The sequence below is a fragment of the Ceratocystis lukuohia genome (assembly GCF_044167205.1).
Source record: "Ceratocystis lukuohia strain C4212 chromosome Unknown Supercontig4_pilon, whole genome shotgun sequence".
Taxonomy (NCBI): Eukaryota; Fungi; Ascomycota; class Sordariomycetes; order Microascales; family Ceratocystidaceae; genus Ceratocystis; species Ceratocystis lukuohia.
The window spans coordinates 2541169-2562170 of NW_027263523.1; the positions used below are offsets into that span (position 1 = coordinate 2541169).

Consider the following 21002-nt stretch of genomic DNA (forward strand, 5'->3'; position numbering starts at 1 on the left):
GCTTCTCTGTTGCATACCTCGGGTCAGGCGTAAACAAGGACCGGAGTGTCGACTCTGCTATGCTATATTGCATTGCGGGATAGCTGGATACGGAGCCAAATACAGTGGCAGGCTGCACAGAGGAGGGGATGGTGCTATTTGTAAGGATTATTAGGGGCATCGAGGACAGTGAGCGAGAAAGAGAACGCAGCTTGCTTGAAAGAAACCGCAGATTGTCATGTGCTACCATTCGGTTTGGGGTATCGGCAAAGAGAGAGGTGAGCAGCATCGAGAAGTGCGTCACTACAATAATCGACGGGACATTACTCGGTGGTGTTTCTGGTGTTGGTGCCGGTGCCTGCTCTGGTATTGGTATTGGGGCTGGTGGAGCGCGAGCCTGGATCTTCCCGGTCCTGTTTGCCTCTTGGGTTGGATCGCCCACAAGACAAGGCAGTGGCGGTGAAGGTGTAGATGAGTTGTGAGGCATTTGAATTTGATCATGTATTGCTACAATTGGGCCCTCTTGTGTGGGTGGAGCTGTAATAAGCGAATATGGCGGCGACGTAGTATGGAGCCCCGAATCAAATACTAAATCAGTAGCTAATGTAGCTGAGGCTGCAGGCAGTGGCACAGTTGGCAATGGGACAGTCGGAGTTGGCAATGACCTTGGAGGGGAAGGCGAAGCAGCCGGAAATTGATCTTGATCTAAGGCTCCGTGTTCCAAGAGCTGTCCAGGAGAGTTTATTGTTTGCTCATTACTCATGATGACATTACCCATCTGTTGGCCAGTCCCACTTTCATAGACTTCTTCTAAGTCGGAGAGACTGGATAAAGACGATAGCGAAGATAGCGAGGACGATGAAGACAGGGTATGGTAGGATATTTTCGAAGCTTGAGACAAACCTTTGGCGTGTGGTTTCTGTGGGGGAGGCTGTGTTGAGGGTGTCGATTCTGGCAGTTGACAAACTGAGGACCCAGCATTAGCTTTGGTATCTGAGTTGTTTTGCTCTGCTAAGGCTAGATCGCTATGGAACTGAAAGGCCATATGACGGTCATCATCCTCATCATCATCCTCATCACTATTAGGGATTTCCATTGAGGATGGCCGATATGTTGCCTTGCGGTGCTCCAGAGCTGTCAACCCAGCTTCTTGGGTAGCGTTGAGACCATGATTAGTGCCACTCACAGCTGGAGTTGGCGCTTCCGTTTTGGCTGGTTCGGCCCACGGACTTTGCACGGCTATTGGGGTGCCCTGCTGTGTGTGTGGCAATGGGCCTATGTCAGGCACAACATCTTTTTGTGACTTCACCACACTGCCAGACGCTTTATCCGAAGGCCAACGTCCCGGATCTATTTCCTTGTCCGATCCGTTCTCGCGCTGTGCCTGCTCTGCGGCGTCCACATCGCCAATCACTTCCCATAGCCCTTGGAAATCAAACACGCGTGAAATCGAGACACGCGCCAGCACTGCACGCCATTCTGCCTTGCGGCCTTGCATACCGACCAATACGTCTCGTAACGTCCTTGCTACTGTAGCTACCGGTAACGTCGAAGCCACCAAAGCTGTCTGCCGTGGTGTCGCGACCAGCCGCTGCGCCAGCACCTGCATTGCCAGCTGTAGGCCCATCGAGTCCTCCTCGGCACTAATGCCTAGCACGCTTCCGGGCTCGATGCCACCAAGCAGCACATGATCATCTATATCAGGGCAGCCTAGTCGAAATTTAGCAAGATTGTGGCTATGGGAGGACCCAGGGGTGCTATCGGCATGAGTCGATGTGCCCCGTCTATGTATTTCAGCATCCAGCAACACAGCCGCTGAGACACCCTCGAATGGCAGTGTTTTAAGCATATTCGCATGGAGAATGTGAGCGGATGAAAAATAAGGAAACGTTAGGCAGTTCCAGCTGCCCAAGCCATGACAAAGATTTAATAAAAAATACTAGAAAAAAAAAAAAAAAAAAGACTTCTCGCTTTACATATGCAAAGTTCAATTTCAAGGGCAAGTACGCAGCCTGTTTTATTACTAGAAACGCCATGTCATGATAGTAGTTGCTAGAGTTGGTCGGCTAAAATACGGCTATTTTAAAGCTCAAACCTCATGATGCATGTCACATGACTTGACGTGTTTCTTGAATCAAAAGCAACTATGGTACATTCTCACTAGGCATAGGACGCACAGAACATGCATAGAAAATAGTAATCTACTCAGTACCTAAAATCAATAATCCGAGAATCAAGAATGGAGACACAACGCAAGTTTCAAGCAGAGCCAGAGGCCCCAAAAGGAAAGGATTGGAGAAACGAAATGACACCGAACGAAAAGAAAATTTCGCATTGTGCTGGTTGTTGAAGAGAATATCAAAGAGAGCGAAGTGGAAGAAGAGACTAAAAAGATGACAATGGTTCCGGCCCCCTCCCAAAAGCAAAGCATGGAGAACAAATGAAATAGAAACGGAAAGGATAGTGCGATAAAATAAAAAAAAAGTTCATCAAAGGAGTCGAAGAGAGTTAACAAGAGAATAGCAGGGAATAAGAAGAGAGAGCAAATGTACTGCAGAAGAAGGCCGAAATGAAGGCAAGGAACGACAGGACATGTCCCCCAATATGTTCAACAAGATCACGCAAACAAGAATTGGCATTGCAAGAAAACAAGATGTAATTCCACTTTTCAAATACAATTACCTTTTCATGCATGGATGATTTTATTTTGATGTTTTCTTTACTTGAATGATCATACGCCCCGTGACAAGCTTTTCGCCGTCTTGCCAAGGGAAGAGGAGCCCTGGGCCGAACGCTTAGCATTGGTAGCTATCGCAGGTGATCGAAGGTCGGAAAACACCACTCGTGGACCAACACGGGTACTGTGAGTGCTGGCACTAGTTCTACTACTGTAGCCACTAGTACTGGTACAGGGACTGGCACTGCTCCTAGTGCGAGTGTCAACCCCAGTGTCAGTGCTGTGGGTATTAGTAGCAGTGTTAGTGGTGGTGGTAGTCGTCGTACGCATAACTCCCATATCTTCCTCTTCTTCAGCAGCAAGCCAGGCCTTAGACGTCGAATCGCAACCGTGGCGATCCTAGTCGCGGTCCATGGACGTTGTTGTGCCCGATCTCTTGTTCTTGCGCTTGCTACTTAAACCCAGAGTCTGGACCAGTTTTCCCTAGACTGCAGTTCCGTGAGAAGTAGTATTGGGCATGGGCATAGAAGGATCGTAGTTTTCAGTCTGTGACCGGTTGCGACGGCCTCCCTTCAAGCTCTTGACACGAGAAAGAATACCACCGCCGCCACCGCCACCGCCGCCCGAGGTAGCATTAGATGAAGTCACATCGTCAGACATGGTACGGCCGCGGAACTGGGGAGGGCTAGATGAGCCCCCCTTGCCTCGGACAGTGAGAGACTCAGGCTCAGCATCATACTCAGGAATAAATGGCGTGTTCTCTCCCATGCCACCGGCTCTGCTGGGTAAAGGGATGGCATCAGAAGGCTTGCGGGTAGCACCCTTGAATCCGTCAGGGTAGTTGCGGTTGGGCCGTCGGACACTACGCAGACGGTGGGCAAGAGACTTCTGGCGTTTCAGGCCCTCAACAGCAATCTGTTCGGCATCCTCCGCCTGCTTTTGCTGGATGATAGTACGCGCAGCAGGGGTTCCCTCAAGAAAGGTTGAAGAGCCGAGACCCAAGCTTTCGTCACCGTGAATTATGTGGCCACGGCTAGTAGGGTCAAAAACACCATCGGGAACATCAGCCTTAGGGGCAGCAACAGAATAATCGTTAAAAGCATCTGAGTCGTTGTTGCCCATGAAAGTCTGGTGATCGGGCCGAGCGTTAAGAGGACCAGAACCTCCCATAGAGTTGTTGAGCGAATTCTTAGGGAACGCTCTCATTGGGGCGCGGCGGCTGCTGCCGCGGTTTCGATGGGCGTTAAGGGCGTCATATGGACCATCATGGTGGACGACTACAATTCATTTTGATTAGTAAGAGTGTTTAATATGGTGGTTTTTTTTTCCATCATCATTTTATCCGATTAAATACCCAAGAGGATAAATGAATGGGGAAAATGCATCAAAATGGAAGGAGGAAAAAGCAAGCTTACTGCCCATGCCAAAGATGCTGGAAGCATCAAGTTGATCAATAATGTCCATTCGCTTGTTGGGCTTCTTGCCAGTCTCCTTTGTCTTTTGCGTGTTCATGCGGGCAAGGCGGCGAGCTTCACGAAGGACCTTTTCCTCCTCGGTCAGCGGCCGTTCGCGGTCTATAATTGAAGACTCTGAGTTGCGGCGTGGTCTAGGAGCAGTACGGTCAGAGCTGCGATCCCCGCGACGGGCAGGAGAGCCAGCGGCAGGGGGCGCTCCAGAGCGGGGAGGCGCCCTTCTCGATCGCATCATATCTTCCTGGGAGCGAGAGGGACGATGGGCATTAGCGACACCAGGCGGAGGTGGTCTACGGGCCTGGTTTGGGGCGGGACCTGGGCCAGAATTATTTCCCAGGGGACGGGGAGGGCGAGAACGGCCGGGAGATTGCTGTTTCTTGGAAGCAGAGTCTTCAACGCTCAATGAGCCCTGTTGGAGGGGCAAGGCATGCTTGGTCAATAAGGAATCCTGGAAGTGGGGAGAAGCAGTGAGAGCGACAATTCAATACATACAAATATTTCATCCACGGTGGTGTCCGACACCAGCTTAGACTCGGGGCGTGCAGCCATGCTGATTGTGCTTGTTCTGAGATTGGAGTTGGATGGTTGCAGAGGGTCCAGGAAGGGGTTTTTGGACACTGTCTGTGGAATGGGGTCGTCGAATGGAGATACTGGCGTGATAGGACGCGAATTGTTGCTAAAGGTAGCAGAAAGTGGCGAGTTCTTGTTTCTGAAGGGATTATTTGATCCCAGGTTAAGAAGTAACCCGTTAGGTCCTGAGAGACGAGCGAAAGAATGAACGGTTAGTGTGATGCTTCGAAGCGAGAATAGGCGGGCTCAGACGAGGGAAGCCTATCTCTTTGAGACTAGAAAGCGAGAGGCGATGTGAAAGGAAGAGCGATAGAAATAGCAAGCTAGCCCCGAATATTTCTAAGCCGCGACTAAATGCTACTTTGTGTTGTTTCTGTGCTTTTTTGGTATGGTAACGAATGGGGAGGGGGCAACCCAGATACTATGAGCGATAAGCGCACGTGTAGCGTAACTTGGGTGGTGTTGAAGAAGGATGAAAGGTTATAAGAGACAAAGAACGAAGAATAAAAAAAGAGAAAGAAAATGTAGCCGTGAGAAAATGAAAGAAAGGAAGATAAGGAAAGGGAAAAGAAAAAAAATATGGAAGATGGAAACGTCGACAGCAAAAATAAACGACAGAAGATAAAACAGAATAAAAGAAAACAGTAGGAAAATAGGAATGGGAAAACCCAAGACCCAAGCCAGAGCACAACAAGCAGAAGAGGGCAAGACACACAAAGAGAGCAAGAGATAGAGATAGAGATGAAACACCGTCAGAATGCTAGTCGCGATTTGATTGGGCCTTGCCAAAACCTTGCTGGGCTGGCCCGGCTTGGGCTTAGTCTGGCTAAGCTAAGCTGGGTAGGATAAGGAGGGTGAAGATAAATACTTTTTTCTAGTTCTTGCTCTTCTTCATTTACTTTCGCTTCTTTTTGCGTAGCAGGGAAGGAGAGGGGGACGACGGATTTAGGATTGGGCTTGGGATATCAAGGAAGGAAGCTTGTAGAGGGAAGGGGGGACGCGCAAACAATGGTTTGATAGGAGTGGGCCAGGGACAGAAACAGGAACAGACAAGAAAGTCTTTGGCTTGTTGCGCCGCCATGCCGCCTGCAATCCTGACGGGCGTACTGCAACTACCCAAACTTGAGTTGCTCCTGCCTCTCGGTGCCGGTGCTGCTTGGCTACCTGCCTTCCTTGCTTGGAATAAAAGCCCACACGTTTGAGTGTCTTTCCATGTAACAAGTAAAGCAGCAGGCATCTCTGTTACCATTTGCTTTTTTCATCATTTCTGCTCATCCAAAAATTCCAAGACGCAAAACAGATAAGCCAAGAATGGGGAAATTTGTAAAGAGCGTGGAGCAGTAACCGTGTGGGTAGCGAAAAATACAATTGCCACGCCGACACCTACTAGCAAACGGACAAGCAAACGACTGAAATCCACAAAAAGGAAGAAAGGGGGGTGTGGGTGGCGCTATCGCCACTGCCGCCCGCATGTGTGCGCACTGATAGTGGGTAGTTACTTATGGATTGGGATTTTCAGGCAAGGCTGAGTGTTTCAACTTGCGCGTCGCAAATCGCAGGTCAAGGAGCAGCAGAGCGAATGGGCAAGAGATGAAACAAAAATCAGCAGCAGCCACAGCCAGAAGGAAAAGAGCCAGTTCAGGCTTAAATGCAACAAAAAATAGACCCAAAATTTACCAGGGCCAACAAAGTATTTCTGGCTTTTTTGGGGGCGCACTTTTGGTGGTTTTTTTTGGGGGGAGGGGGGAAGAGGAGGTTTGCCCCTGCACAAACTGACGCCAACCGAAGCTGTCAAACAAAGGGCTGAGATGAGGCAGGCATGATTGTTTTGTGTGTGCGTGTGTATGCATGCGTGGGAATATTGAATGTGTGATGATTGGGTGGAGCCTGAACTAGGCTGGCCTCGTCTGAGATAGGTCAACGGAAAACGGGAGAGAAGGGAAAAAAAACAAACCAACCGCAACGGATCCTCCGAGAGGTGAGACTTCCACATCTCACAAATAGATCAGATGCCGAAGCAGGGGAAGACAAGACGAGACAAGTAACGAGGCTGCACGCCAGGGGAGTACATAAAGGTAGACACGGCTCAGAAGATATCGACTAGATATCCGCCAATAAAAGCAGTCTATTGCCTTTTCTCCTCCACCTCTCAAGATCATGCCAATCGAAGTCAGACGCGTAGAGACAGGTAAAAAACACAGCACAGGAGCACAATGCAGAACAAATGATTGCGACCTGTCATTTAGTGCAAATCATGTTCGAATCCATCTGTCCCTAACGAATAGTGGGTGATGCCGCAGATACACACCTGTATACGGCTGGTCTGAGCGAGCTGAGATGGAATTGTCGATTGTCAAGACCATATAGCCATACGTCACCTCACCATCACATTCTCGTACGCCTTCTGAAAAGAGAAAAAAACAGACCGGGAATGCAGGGGGAGAATTCGTTGATAGGTTGGTGGACTTTAATAGCAAAAATAGGAATGCTCCCAGCGGCCATCCTATGCACTAGCCATTTGCCTTGAGTATTTTGCTCCTGTCCCTGCAGCAATACAAAAGGTCATAAGCAAAAAAAGCAACCCTTTGTTGCTTTTTTGCTTGTGACACCCGTAGCTGATCGGGAAAGGAACAGAGATGGAGATAAGCACAGGACAGCATGCGAAGAAAACCATGTCCAGCTTCTATATGACGACGGCTAGAGTGGGGGCATGGGAGAACGGACGGAAAAGGCGGATAGTGACGACACAGCAGAGCGTGTCCTGTAGTCTGCAGCCCGGACTCGGTGCACTCGACCGGTCCCTTAAAGCATCGTCTGAGAAACAAGAATGCAACTGTAACGAGGCCACCTTATGGTTGATGACATACTGGGTAGCAATAGCAATGCGCCAGGATCCTTTCGTCTGCGCCATGGGACAGCAGTCGTTCTATGGCAACCATCAAAAAAACAGCAACGTAAATGAAGAGGCTAAGGGGATGAAGCAAAAAATATATATAGCTGAGCTCTTACCTGCTTGGCTTGACATCGTGTGGAGCGGATAGATGTGTCTGTATAGAAAGAACCTGTATAGAAAGAACCGAAATAAATACAGCAATAGATGGTCGAAACGTAGATTCCCGCGGTTGGCCGGTTATAAGCAGGCAAAAAATAGAGGTAGAAAATACGTAGTATCACCAAGATCGAGGCTGCTTACGACTGTGGCTTGGCGGTATATTTTGAGGGTATGTGTATAGTGAATGAATATTGTGAGATGGAAGGTAAAGTAATGCCAAGAAAAACAACTCCAACTTCGCCGCGACCAGAAACCGGGACACGCGATTACGAAAAACAAGTTTTGGCAGATGCGGTCTGAGAGGGCAGAAGTCTTCTCGGTCGAGTCGGGAAGAGTATGATAAGCCGATACGTGGATGGAAGCAGCGGGATTCCAACTGCAGAGTATTTGGAGGCGATGGCCGAATGTGGGTTGTGGGTTGTGGGTTGTGGGTTGTAGGACAAAGATGCTGTGAGCTCTGTCTGCACCTGTGCGTGTATGTGTCGATGCTGGTTTTATAGCTGAAGTGTATACTCGAGGAAAGGCTCGCCTAGAATAAGAAAAAAAAGCAAGTGCAGTGGCAAGATAAGACACTGGTTGCGATTATTTCAGTATCATGGACGAGATAGGAATATGTTTGTCGGTAGAAGTGGGAATCAACTTGAGGGTCGGGCGCGAGGACTTTATGAACGGAAATCAGCTCGTGCACGATATGATGCTGCGTTCTCCGTTTTGCTGCTTTGCGTGGCTTTGCCCTTTTTTCAAAGGGAAGAAAAAGGCAGACTGTCTGTCTGTATGTCGATGGGGAATTGGAATTCTAGAGGGGGATCTAAGGACGGATGTCTTGTTAAATAGAAGCAAAATGGCTAAGGAAGAAAATGCAGCTGCACAGAAAGCCACGAGGTGAAAAGAGAGATACTTGAATGCGGAAGAGAAAAAGGAAGATAGGAGAGTGTGTGGAAACGTACTGTGTAAAAGAAGAAGAAAAGGGACGAGGGAAGAATAGAGAGAAAAGGAGGGAAAAGAATGAAAAGAGAACGAAGGAGTTGGAGACATGGACAAAAGCGAGGTTGGCAGGAAAAGAGGAAAAGTGAAGTGCTAAACGTTATTTTCCCTAGCATTTAGCATTTAGTGAATCACAGGGGTCTAGACCCAGATTCGGACTCAAAATTGCTAAGAGCTTCTTTTTGAAGCAGAGCAAAGCCTGGTCCTTCGTATTTTGTCACTCCATTTTTTTCCATGCCTTTTTTTCTTCCCTTCTTTCCTTTCCTTACCCTCCTCCGTCTTTCTTGTTCCGTTCAAAGTCAGGGGCCTAATAAAAAGCTTAGAGCCAGCCCGTTAGCACTCTTTAGCCCGGCTTAGCACAGGGGGGGACCCGCCTTAGAACAGCCTGCCTAAACCTATACACCAAGCCAGCTCAACACAAGGACTCGACAGGGCAGTCTCTGTTGCTTAGCCTACACAAAACGCTCACAAAAACCCACGATGCGATGGACGAACACGGCTGAGAACCCCTGGCCTTGTGCGAACCCTTGTTTCTAGGCTCGTGATGGGGGGAGGGGGAGACACCAAAATCTCAACTACTTCGTATCGTTTTTTTCTCTAGTTATTGATTGTCAAACACACCATCTCCTTTCCTTCGTTCCGCTTCTCTGTTCGTCCACAAGATCGCCGGCGACTTGCTGCTCATCCTTGCCATTTATCTATCTGCATCTTTTCTCATCATATCATCATGTCCTTTCTTCTTCCTGCCCTGCTTCCCCTGTCCCCGTCGACAAACACACATATCAGCTAACTGCTAGCATATAGAAAAAAAAAGGCAGCTTTGACCACCCTGTGTTCCCTGCATTCATCGAGAGGGAACCAAGAAACACTACCAAAACGGAAGAAGACAGCCAACAGACAAGGCCAAGGACAAGCTTGAGGCTCTAACCTTGCTTGTTGAGCCGGCCATCGTCCGTTGGCCTCTCCTTCAGCATGAGATGAATAGCTGCCTTTCTAAGTCGATGTCATAAATACGAGACGCTCCTCGGCAAATCCAACGGAAATATAATCCCTCTGTTTCCATCTCCACAACTAAAACATTCGCGCTCGCAGCCTTGTGTCAATATAGACTCAAATCTATCCCAAACACGTCCAGTACTAGTCTTCACGGCATCTAATAAGTCTCACACTCTCTCCCAGCCCTTTCTTCCCGACTCTCGCTTTTGTTTTCCCTCCTCCCTCTACCCCTCTGTCTTGTTTTCAATTGATTGGCCAGTGGCATTTTGTAAATCCGGAATTTTATTCTTCAATATCACATTAACTTGTGACAAGCTCAAGAGTACCACCGACCGAAGGGGAAACTTGCCTCCCCCTGTTGATGGTCCCTCGGAAAAGACGAAACTTCAAAAGGCATTGATCACCAAAGCCCACCAAGGAGCTGCTGAGGGAGGGCCATTATGTGGCCTCAACCTTTGTTATAACCACTATGAAATCTACGGACCATTACAATCAGCCTCGAGGAAGAACCATATTCGATGAGGTCCTGGTGGCCTAGCTTTTCTTTATTCTCTTGTACCTTTGTCGTGCCATTACATGGCCCAATCATACTTGCACATTCTGTATGCACGCTGTGCCTCTCGAGGTATGAATTCTGTGAGGCACATGCCAACTTTCCCTGCCATAAAAGAAAAAGAAAACCAGGCCGTACGTTGAGGTCGGTCTTGCTGTAGGAAAAAGAATCTACTATAGGAAGGGATTGTTACTTTTCGTCCTTGTCGTCGTCTTGGTCTTTTTTACATGGTGAAATCCCACATACCGCTCTAATTGGCACGTTGTATTTAAGACGAAAGGGAAAAAAAAAATAAGGAGACTAGAAAACACTTTGATCAGAAACGAGTCCACGTCACAAGGAGACTGGTCTGGACACATTGTTAAACAAGACATCAAGTACCACCACCAATCCTACCAGCAACGCCCCCAACTTCTATTTAGGGTTAACCTGATGATCTTTTGTCCAACTTCAACCCTACAGTCGTGGTACCCACCAAAAAATTGGGGTAAAGGGAAGCTCAGGGGAAAGGGGGCCGATAAATTCACTTCAATGGCATCCCCCCTCCCCCTATTCCCTGTGAGCTCCCTCTAGCTACAGCGCTGGGATCTGCGGTGCTTCCCGATTGAGTGCACTAAAAATGTTGATTTACAGTACTACTGCACCAAAGACATTATTGGAGACATTGAAGCTCAGCGAAAGCGAGAAGCAATATAAAGTCAGCCAAAATGATTCTTGGGGATGATTATACTTACCACAGATGCGCAAATAGTAAAATGCCAGACAGGCGCAGAACGGACAAGTCTGCAGCTCCTTTCCTTGCCGTAATATTTCTCCTTTGCCGTCTACTATAATCTGTAGCCTGTGACTAATTAATCAAGCAAAACAGTCATCAAGAAAGCATGTGACATGGATGCTGATCAAGCACATCAATCCTCTGCTCCGCCTTCAATCAGCCCCGACCAGACAGGGCAGAGCCGCTGCTGCGCTTCCTGGCTTGCTTTAACGTAGCTGTTTCAACACTCATATGCCGTTATGCTTCAATGTTTATACTTGTCGCAATGTCACACCAGAACCTCAACCTCCGCCATAATTCCCACTCCATCCAGGTCCCGATTTAGTCATACCATAATAATTCACTCACTCGCCGCGTCTTTGCTTATTGCCGTCGCTGCTGTCTGCCTTGAGGTGCTACGTCTTTCCTTTGTTTCCCCTTTTCCCCGCATTTGGCATTGCTATACAGAATGCATGTAAATATGTACCTGAGCTATGCACATTAATGCACGTGTAGACCACCTTATTGTTAGAATTGGGAACTAGAAAGGGGAAGCAATAGGAGTTGTGCAAGCTGCCAGACCGAGACCCTCTACTATTGCATAAGTTTTAGTAGCAGTGCTACTACTATCCCCCTGTGGCGGAGCTTCGCTGTTGGTGTGGCGTAGTGTAGTCAAAACTTGCCCATATATGTTTGCTCTTGCTATTATTACCTGCATTGAACTAGCCAGCATATTGTGCTGATCCATAATTGCGAAATCAGCCAATTCTATTTTGTCTTTTTCTCCGGCTCGTAGCTTGCCCACAGGTTTCTCAAAAATCAGCAGACTGGGAGCTTGAGGAACAAGTTTAGCCTGGTCTAATGTCCTAAAATACGGAATTTCAGCGAAACACCGGGGGAAGCTTTCGCGTGGATACATGACTTCAACCTGGGCATTTCTTGTGCATAGCTTGAGTTGGGCCGGCGACACCACAGGCAGTACAGCCGACATATATCCGTAGTTTTCCGGACAGAATTTACATTGGTGTAGATAAAACCTACGACTGGGCCTGAATACGGGGAAAAAAACCTACGATTAGTCTGGACATGTCAGTATATCTGTATCATTGCCCTACGCAAGACACTCGGATATATGGCGTTCCGGTGTTTCAACGCCTTCCTAATTCGTGCTTTGGTTGGTTGCTTTGCAACTCTACACTTTTGCCCTTGTCTTTTCTCTCTTCAAATCACGCTAAAACAATGGAAAAGCCTGGGCTCAAGGCTCGAAGAGCCACTGCTTGCCTATACTGTATCCGAGCTCTTTTCTTTTCTCCTTTTTTCTTTTCCTCTCGCATTCTTTAGACATTTCTGCTGGCTCGTCTATGCTGCTGCTGCTGCTGCTGTTTGCATCCACTCGTTTGCTCTGTTTCACCTCTCTGTGGTCCGCCCTGTGTTCGTTCTCGTGCTCAAAAAAGACTCGTTCAGAGAGACACTCGGAAAAGAGCCAGGGTAGGTAAAACACACATCTACGTATTCTTGCTCATCTTCTCTACTTGAACTTGAACGGCGAGTAATGGGACTCGACGATTGCAGACTGCCCGGACTTCTCTTTTCTCCATACATGTCTGGATTTCCAGGAAATGGTGCCATGAGGTGCATAGAACATACAATGTCTTGCTACCAGTCACAACAAGATGGCCTGTCTGGGCTCCTCCACGACCGGCATAGCCGTTGGGGGGAAGGTATATGTGGCTTGTAGAGGGGCGAAATGAGTGCTACATTGTGTCAGACACTGGTGGTATGCTTAGAGCTAAAAGGCAATGAAGCGAGCAAAGAAATACACAAGTCTATTGAATATGTATGTAGCTGGCTGTATATGCATACTCCGATACTGCTGCTAACCCTGGATGCTGAGTTTGAAGAGCTGCATGTAACCAACGTGTGTGCCTTATTTGGATACGTATAATATTCCTGATCTACGGATCATCTAACCACTATTATCCTGCTGCTATGGCCCTGTCAGCTGTCAACGGATGCAGCATCAAAGTTCACTGAGGGATTTCCATTCCAGGCCAGCAAGAGGGAGGGGACACATATCATAGAGGAGGTATACAGTATCTGTTACGAAAGCATAGGGGCTCTGGCCAGTTTTCACACATGTAATCCCATTAAATGTGCGTGTTTGGTCTGTGTCGGGCCACAAATCCTCCTCGTGTTGGGGGCGGCTAGTTACGAATGTGCACATAAGTTGATGGTTTTTTTCTTGTATTATTGGATTATCAAGACCCAGTATTCCTCACGAGCGGTTGAACCCTCCAGGGATTGGTGAAACGGCCATGTCCGCTGCCTTTTGTGTCGATAGGGATATATCATTATAGGCCATAAGATCGTTCCTTGTCCTTGATAGGGAAGTCATTGCCTGTCGAGCTCTTGTACTGCTTGCGGATGAAGCCGGCGATCGCCTCATCCTTGGCCTGCTCGGCCGCCGTCTCGTTGGACTGCTGGCCCTGGCCGAGCACGTGTTCCTGGAAAGCATCGATACCTGTATGGATAGGCAAAGAGAAATGTTAGCTCGGGTTCATTATGCTTCTGATGAGTGGTGCGGCGAGAAAGGGCGCATGTGGACAGAAATGTAAATGACTAACCCTTGTCAAGCATGTCCTCATTCTTTTCACCCTTAGCGCCACCACCAGCGGCGTTGTTCAGCATGCTAGTCAGACCACCGAAGCCACTGGTGCTGCTATCTTTGTTGTTGTTATTGGAGTTCTGGCTCTCGGCGTTCTTGTTCTCTTGGCTGCCGCTAAGGGCGTTCTTTGCCTGGGCGGTGAGTTTGCTGAAGTTCATCGTAGAGAAAAGAGGCCAGTAATTAGAAATTGGAAATATGTTCGTTAGATCGTAGCAGAAATAATGAATCTGAATAGCGCTGTTGCGACCTCTTCCTGGCCTTTATATACTCTGGCCAGGCTTCGTGGCTTCCCTGGCACCCAACTCCTTTTACGCTGCTTTCGCTTGCAGCTTATGTTTTGCTTTCAGCTCATGCCGTCATGTTGGATATTTCACTCCTGCAGCCTTTCTGTAATTGGTCTACTTTTTGAGGCGACTTGCCTCCGACCATGGATCTAAAATGGGCCTCCGATCACTTGGGAACCCTCTGCTTGTTGCAGGTGCTTTTAGAATGTATGATAGCATCGCCTAGGCAGAAGTACCTGGTACATTAATAGAGGGAGAATCCTCTACGCCTATTTCCATGGTAATTTAGAGACTTGAATACCATGAACCAAGGATGCGAGGACTAGAAGCTGAGAGCTAAGGTGGGGAGAGGGAAGCCCGCAAGCCTTGGCTTTACTGCCACTCCCTGTGCATAGCTCTGGTTATGTCAAGAGATTTGCGTTGTCGAGCATTTGATGTTAGTTTGCATTTGGCAGTCTCTCTATTCCCGTCTGAGCGCCGGTTAAATGCCCGTTGAAGTTGTTCTTGGGCTTCAAGCAATGCTTCTGACGTCAAGCTGCAAAGGCTTTGTTGGTTCAAGAGGTTTTTGATGGCGCCACAGCAAGCCTCCATATTGACCCATAAATAGCGCCACAAATGGCGGGGCCCTCGTGCCACAGACCCTAATTTCACACATCAAGGGTTTAATGGCGGGGCATCTTGAAGCTTTGATAAATGAAAGAGTCATAGAGTCATATCATTGCCATAAAGCTTGTGTTAAGGTATTGCCGGAAACAAGCTCGATAGCCTCACTGTAGACTTGCGCTACTTATCAGATAACAAAGGTTCCGCATTTATTTTTCTTGCTACTTTTTTTTGCCGTTTTGCTTAAACGCGCACTTCGTGTTTCAATCAGCACCTCGGATTCACATTCGCCGCTATCTATAATATCAAAGAGTCACCATGTCTGAAGCTCCTACCGAACCCAAGCCCGAGGCCACCCCTGCCTCTCCCGCCGCTCCTTCTGCCGAGGGCGGCGCAGACGATGCTGGCCCTTCCAAGAAGGCCCTGAAGAAGGCTGAGGCGAAGGCTAAGAAAGAGGCCGAGAAGGCTCGCCGTGCCGCTGAGCGCGAAGCAGCTGCGGCTGCCAAGGCTGCGGCTGAGGCCACCGAGGATCTGGCTAAGGACAACTACGGTCAGATTCAGTCATCCGTCAAGCTTGAGGCTACCCGTGTGCATCTCTGCGACGTTTCCGAAGCCGATCTTGGCAAGACTGTCACCCTTCGTGCCTGGGTCCAGAACTCCCGTATGCAGGGCGCCAAGATGGCATTCTTGGAGCTGCGTGAGGAGCGTGCCTGGACCATTCAGGGCGTGGTGGCTGCCAGTGCCGAGGGCAAGCCTGTCTCCAAGCCCATGGTCAAGTGGATTGGTGGTATTAAGCTGGAGTCTTTTGTCGCCGTCGAAGGCACCATCCAGAAGCCTCTAGAGCCCGTCAAGAGCTGCAAGGTCTCCAACTTTGAGCTACACATCACCCGCTGCTACTTGGTGTCTTCTGGCCCCGAGGTATTGGGTCTTAGCTTGGCTGTCTCTAACCGTGCTGTCATGGGTATTGATGAGGAGGAGGAGGATAAGGATGTTGCTGCTGCCAAGGCTGGTGTTGAGGCGCTGACCGTTGACGGTGTTCCCAGCGCTAGCTTGGCTACCCATCTGAACAACCCTGCCATGCATAAGCGCGCACCTGTGCAACAGGCCATTGCTGATATTCGCATGGGCGTACGCAAGCTATTTGCTGAATACCTTGACTCTAAGCGCTTCGTGCAGTTTGAGGCTCCCTGCTTGATTGGTGCCTCGTCTGAAGGCGGTGCTAACGTCTTTGCCATGTCATACTTTGATAAGCAGGCTTTCCTGGCTCAATCTCCCCAGTTCTACAAGCAGATGGAGATTGCTGGCGGTAGAAAACGGGTGTACTGCATTGGTCCCGTTTTCCGCGCCGAGAACTCCAACACCCCCCGCCACATGACAGAGGTAAGTTGATTTAAACAAAAAGATAGCTTGTGTTGGCTGTGGGGCTACTAATAACAACCATAGTTCACCGGTCTTGATCTGGAGATGGAAATCGAAAACACCTATCACGAGGTCCGCGACACCCTCGAAGGTGTCCTGCTACACATCTTCCGCGGTCTTCAGGAGCGCTTCTCTGAGGAGATTGCCCTTGTCCGCACTGTTTACCCTTCCGAGGACTTCCTGCTACCTGAGGCTGGCAAAGAAGTTCGTCTCACTTTTGCTGAAGGCCAAAAGCTTCTGCGTGAGGAGGGTCCTGAGGAATACCGCAACGTCAGCGATTTTGAAGACATGAGCACCCCTCAGGAAAAGGCTCTTGGTGCCCTGGTTCGCAAGAAGTTCAACACTGATTTCTATGTGCTGGACAAATTCCCTGAGGAGGCGCGTCCCTTCTACGCCCTCGAGGACCCTGAAGACAACCGCCTCACCAACTCGTACGACTTCTTTATGCGTGGCCAGGAGATTCTGTCGGGTGGCCAGCGTATCCACGTGCCTGAGCTGCTGGAGGCGCGTCTGCGTAAGAAGGGCATCGACCCTAACTCGGCTGGTATCAAGGAGTATGTCGATGTGTTCCGCTCAGCTGGTGTTCCTCCCCACGGTGGTGGTGGTATTGGTCTGGACCGTGTTGTTGCGTGGTACCTGAACCTTCCCAGTGTGCACCTCACTAGCTACTACCCCCGTACCCCCAAGAGACTTCTACCGTAAAGAGGTCACTTTTCACGGAGGCGCGAGAAGTCATGCTATAGAGAGCGTCGAGCGACAGAGGATACAGGGTACTATTGTCTAGATGCAGAGATGCAGCAAAGACTTGGCTTGGTAACTTGGCCGTTAAAAAGAAGCGCAGAACAATGTTTATAGAATGAACAAAAGTCAACTACTAAAATAACAAATATGTACAACCCGCAGAATATACAAAAAGTACTATGCACACGAAGATAGAGAAAACTGCAAAAGGGAAGAAGCAGATGAAAGGAAGAACCACAGACAAAACTGAGAAAGTAAAAGAAATCAATGATGATGAAAGCAAGCAAAGACTAGTACAAAACATTACGCATAACTAATGATTCAGGACTCAGCTCCAAGGCGAGATCTAGTACTACCAGCACAAAACAACGCTAGGAAACTCGCGCCATAAGCAAATACTCACTGCTACGGCATCAGTCTGCCGCTAAAAGCAGAGTAAGCGGAGTAAATAGGTACCATACGATAATCCATGCCCCCCCACAAGCACGAGAATGGGATGTTCTCTGTCATCGCGAGCTCACGCATGTACCGACCAGCCACCGCATTTGAGCTCAGCCACATGGTACGCTCTTTGTGTGCTGCCCATATGATATTGGAGAAGAAGATTATGAATGGAATGATCTGGAGCGAAAGTGAGAGGCGTATCTTGGAAAAGTCCACTTGTTTGATGAACAAGAGCTTGAATTTGGGCACCGACAAGCTGGGCTGCGCTAGCCACATGAACCATTCTAGGACATAGATAGCGAGCGAGGCGTAAACTAGGAGGCTATGCCAGAGGTGTTCAAGTTCGTCGCATATAATTTCCCTCCATGCTGGAATGTCTCTCTGCGCCACAGGCGTGAGGGGAGGGCGTGGGGCGGGAACATATCTGGAAACAGACGTTGAAGGCGACGCCAATGGGCTGGATGTTACTTGGAGATCATCGAGGCCCCCTTCTGCAGTTTTGCAGGCAGAGAGAATAATGCCAAGGTCATTTTTGGCCTTGGTGCAATCGTGGAAAGCGGCGTCATGAGCCTCTTCACATGTAGAAAGGCTCTTCTTGACCTCACTTAGCTTGCACACGGACAGCGAAACTCCAGCCATATCCAGCGCTTTGAGCTTTTCCTCTATTGCCTTGAGCTCGCTAGCAGCAAAATTACATTTTCCCTCAATAACAGCAAGTTTCTTCTCAGCTTCATGGAGATTGGCGATGGGCTCGTCCTGAGAGGCCGCAAGAAGTTCTTTCAGTTGTCTGAGGTTATCGATAATTTGAATATTCTCGACGGATTCAAGCTTGCCTGTAGCTTCACCCAGCTTATGGGAAAAATAGGAGCGGTCTTTTTGAATGACGGAGAGTCTGTCTGTAGCTTCATCTCGCTGATGAATGGATATCTCATAGTTTTTCTCAGCAGATGCAAGTAACTTCTGGGCTTGTGTTAATCGGTGATCCATGGACTCGTTGTCAGCCTGGGTGGGATGAAATTCTTTTTTGAAATAATTAAACTCGCCCAAATCTTTTGTATGTTGATATTGGATGGATGTGCGTTGCTGCTTAGTGACAGGCAGGCTTTCCACAGCATCTTCACACTGTTCTTTGGCAACATCAAGCTCGTTCTGGGTTTCGGCTACCTTGAAACTGTTGCTCCTGTGAATTTTCTTAACATTCACGGTTCTGCTTCTAGCCTTGGCCAAGTCCTTGGTAGCAGGTTCATAAGCTTCCTTGTCAAGCTGAGTTTTGGCTTGGTGGGGACTAGGAGTTTTTAATTGAGCGTCCTTCATGCTCTTCTGCTCCTCAATCTGTTTCCGAAGCTCAATAAGAGATGCTGAGTTATTGATGATGACAGCTTGGATCTTTCCCAATTCTTCAGTCTGGCTTTGTATATGCCCTCCTTTATCTTCAACCCGACACTTGAGGCTGTGGGTTTGAGTCTTGAGGTTGTCGAAGTCATTCTCGACGGAGGCAAGTCGGCGTTGGAGATCACTAGTGGTTTGCAAAGATAGGGCTGCAGAAATTCCCCGAGAGTTCTTTTCCTTTGTGAGTTGCTCTTGAAGATGGGCGACTTCGTTTCTGAGGCCGTCGATTGTTACTTCAGACTTGCCAAACTCTATCCCCAGGGTACGGGCCTTTTCAGAGGAAGAAGTGGCCAAGGTTTCATAAGTATCCTTTTCCTTTCGTAGATCGACAATATTGCGTTGAAGCTCGGCGATTGTAACCTCAAGGTCGTCAATTTTGCGGAGTGAAGAAACAGTTGAAGATTCGCAAAGGCCCTTATCTTCCTTCAGATCACTAAGAATCTTTTGGGAATCCGCCAATTCTGCCTGCAACTTTTCGGTCTTGGCCTCATAATCATTCTGGGCAGTCTTGAGTTCCTTTTGGCGCTTCCTCTCCAAACGCTGAATGTTGGCATCGAGGGTAGCTTTGGGTACTGGTCCGCTCCCAAGGAAACTTTTGGCCTTTTTAAGAATGAAGGCTGGCTGCTCTTTTTCGGGATAAAACATCAGATCTTCCTCTGAAATTCCAAGCACCTCGTGTACTTTAGGATCGTTGAAGAAGTCAGAGGCAACGGACACCTGATTGGCCTCGCTAGACTCGGGGTAAATGGGAGACGCGGTGGGGGACGCTAGGAAAGCAGGGTTTTCTGGATCTTTCTCGCGGCCGATGTCTTGCAGCTTACGAATCTTGGCTCGGAGGTTAGCTAGGATCGTAGGTTGCTGGTCCTGAAAGGTTCTATACTCGGCAAAAGTGTTTTGGACTTCCTGCAGGCCATCTCTGATGCTTTGTGATAGATTGGTATTGATCTCTAATTTGGGGTTTCCAGAGGCAATGAGATTCATATCAGCTACCTGCTCGGCCATGATGGTGGCGAGCTCAGCCTCGCGTTGGGTTGAGCCATCAGCGTTGACGTCGCTCAAGACGAAGGGCCCTGGCTGGTAGGCGCTTTCATTGGCCAGGAACCCCTCGAGGATAATGTTCTCGTGGTCTATGATATTTAGGGAAGTTTGAGCAACTTGCCTCGTGTTGGGCTCCGGTATGCTGAACTTATTGGCCTCCTGGACTTCATCAATGATTTGGCGGAGCTGCTTTGAAAGGTTTTTGTTGAGCTCTGTTAGCTGCAATCCGAGGAAGCCCTCACTGTACGCTTCATAGATATCCCGCATCTCTTGAGCCTCTCGACGAGCGTCTCGGTTTTCGCTCCGAAGCTCACGCTTCAGTTCTCTGTTCTGGCCTATACTTTGAGCTTTTTCACCAGCCATGTCCTCTATTTGGTCAGCATATTCATAGGCTCTTTCCATCTCGTTGCGAGCGTGCAATTTGTAGGTATTGGTTTCTTGAGCAAATTGGTCGTCCATTTTTTCTGCAGCGCTTTTGAAGAGAGTTAGAAACCCTTCGCGCAATGTTTTGCGGCCAGGGTCAGAAGATGATTCGGGGCCCTGGGGCAGGCCCATTCTGTCGCCGATGGCATCGAGCTCCCTCTCTAGGGCATCGTAGTCTACGTGCCTGTAAGGGTCCATAGCGGCGGCGTTGGTCTGGTGGCTTAGGTGGTAAGAGGGAGAGGCGAAGAAAGCTTGCAACAAAACGAAGAAGGAAAAGGACAAAGAATAGCAGTTTAATAAGGTGGACGAAGTTTTTTAAATTAAGCAAACTGAAAGACAAAAGGGTATCTCGAGCCGTAGTTATATGAGTCATAGATGATGGAAGGATAAAATGAGAAAAAAGGGGAAAAAGAAGAACCTCCAAACACCAAAAAAGTCACAGGCCTCTCTCTTATGTTTCCAATCGCCAGAAAGGCTTTAAGCGACGACGGTCAATGTCTTTCACCACCCCTAAGAGTGCTTGGCAAATTACGAGATCTCTTTGAGCGATCACAGCTTTGAAATTTCCAAGGAAAGTGAATTTCTTTCACCTTTGTTCGCATTCTTGCACTTGTCACAAGGGATTGGTTGTTGGACCCGGTAGTCTGACGCGTATCTGTTCTAGAGCAGAGCAGAGGGATCGCTTGAATGTGGTGATTGTGTTTACTCTTTGAGCTTTGTTCTTTCATCAACTTTGGATGCGACATCTGTACAATTGGTGGTGTTGATAGTGGGGAATAGGAAAGTGGGACAAAGTCTCATTTGTTACACCATGTTCACTTTAGGCCTGGTAGGATGCTGTTAGCTCTGGCTGTGGAAACAGGGAGTGGGCGTGGCTTGGGTAATGTTTGCTTTGGTTTCTTTTTCTTTGACGACTTTCACTGCCGTCAGTTGCTGAGAGTCAGGCTGTGCATATTCAT

At 48.6% G+C, this 21002-nt stretch overlaps 5 protein-coding genes across 5 annotated transcripts; 1 reads left to right on the top strand and 4 right to left on the bottom strand.

The window, feature by feature from the left end:
* Positions 1 to 572: 572 nt before the first annotated feature.
* Positions 573 to 1828, bottom strand: HOO65_040587 (fasciclin domain family; the record flags this gene model as incomplete). Its single annotated transcript, XM_071002859.1, has 2 exons — positions 573 to 706; positions 883 to 1828. The coding sequence occupies 2 exons, from the start codon at positions 1826 to 1828 to the stop codon at positions 573 to 575; spliced, it is 1080 nt and encodes a 359-aa protein (XP_070859430.1).
* A 1311-nt stretch (positions 1829 to 3139) lies between these two features.
* On the bottom strand, positions 3140 to 4677 carry HOO65_040588 (Protein pal1; the record flags this gene model as incomplete). Its single annotated transcript, XM_071002789.1, has 3 exons — positions 3140 to 3933; positions 4072 to 4576; positions 4621 to 4677. 3 exons carry the CDS (start codon positions 4675 to 4677, stop codon positions 3140 to 3142), a joined length of 1356 nt encoding a protein of 451 aa, XP_070859431.1.
* An 8711-nt stretch (positions 4678 to 13388) lies between these two features.
* Positions 13389 to 13860, bottom strand: HOO65_040589 (uncharacterized protein; the record flags this gene model as incomplete). The annotated part of the gene is made up of 2 exons (XM_071003051.1): positions 13389 to 13558; positions 13662 to 13860. The coding sequence occupies 2 exons, from the start codon at positions 13858 to 13860 to the stop codon at positions 13389 to 13391; spliced, it is 369 nt and encodes a 122-aa protein (XP_070859432.1).
* Positions 13861 to 14907: 1047 nt separating this feature from the next.
* Positions 14908 to 16710, top strand: HOO65_040590 (aspartyl-tRNA synthetase; the record flags this gene model as incomplete). Its single annotated transcript, XM_071002730.1, has 2 exons — positions 14908 to 15969; positions 16033 to 16710. 2 exons carry the CDS (start codon positions 14908 to 14910, stop codon positions 16708 to 16710), a joined length of 1740 nt encoding a protein of 579 aa, XP_070859433.1.
* Positions 16711 to 17154: 444 nt separating this feature from the next.
* On the bottom strand, positions 17155 to 20241 carry HOO65_040591 (chromosome segregation protein SMC; the record flags this gene model as incomplete). Its single annotated transcript, XM_071000688.1, has 1 exon — positions 17155 to 20241. The coding sequence occupies one exon, from the start codon at positions 20239 to 20241 to the stop codon at positions 17155 to 17157; it is 3087 nt and encodes a 1028-aa protein (XP_070859434.1).
* Between the last annotated feature and the right edge of the window lie 761 nt (positions 20242 to 21002).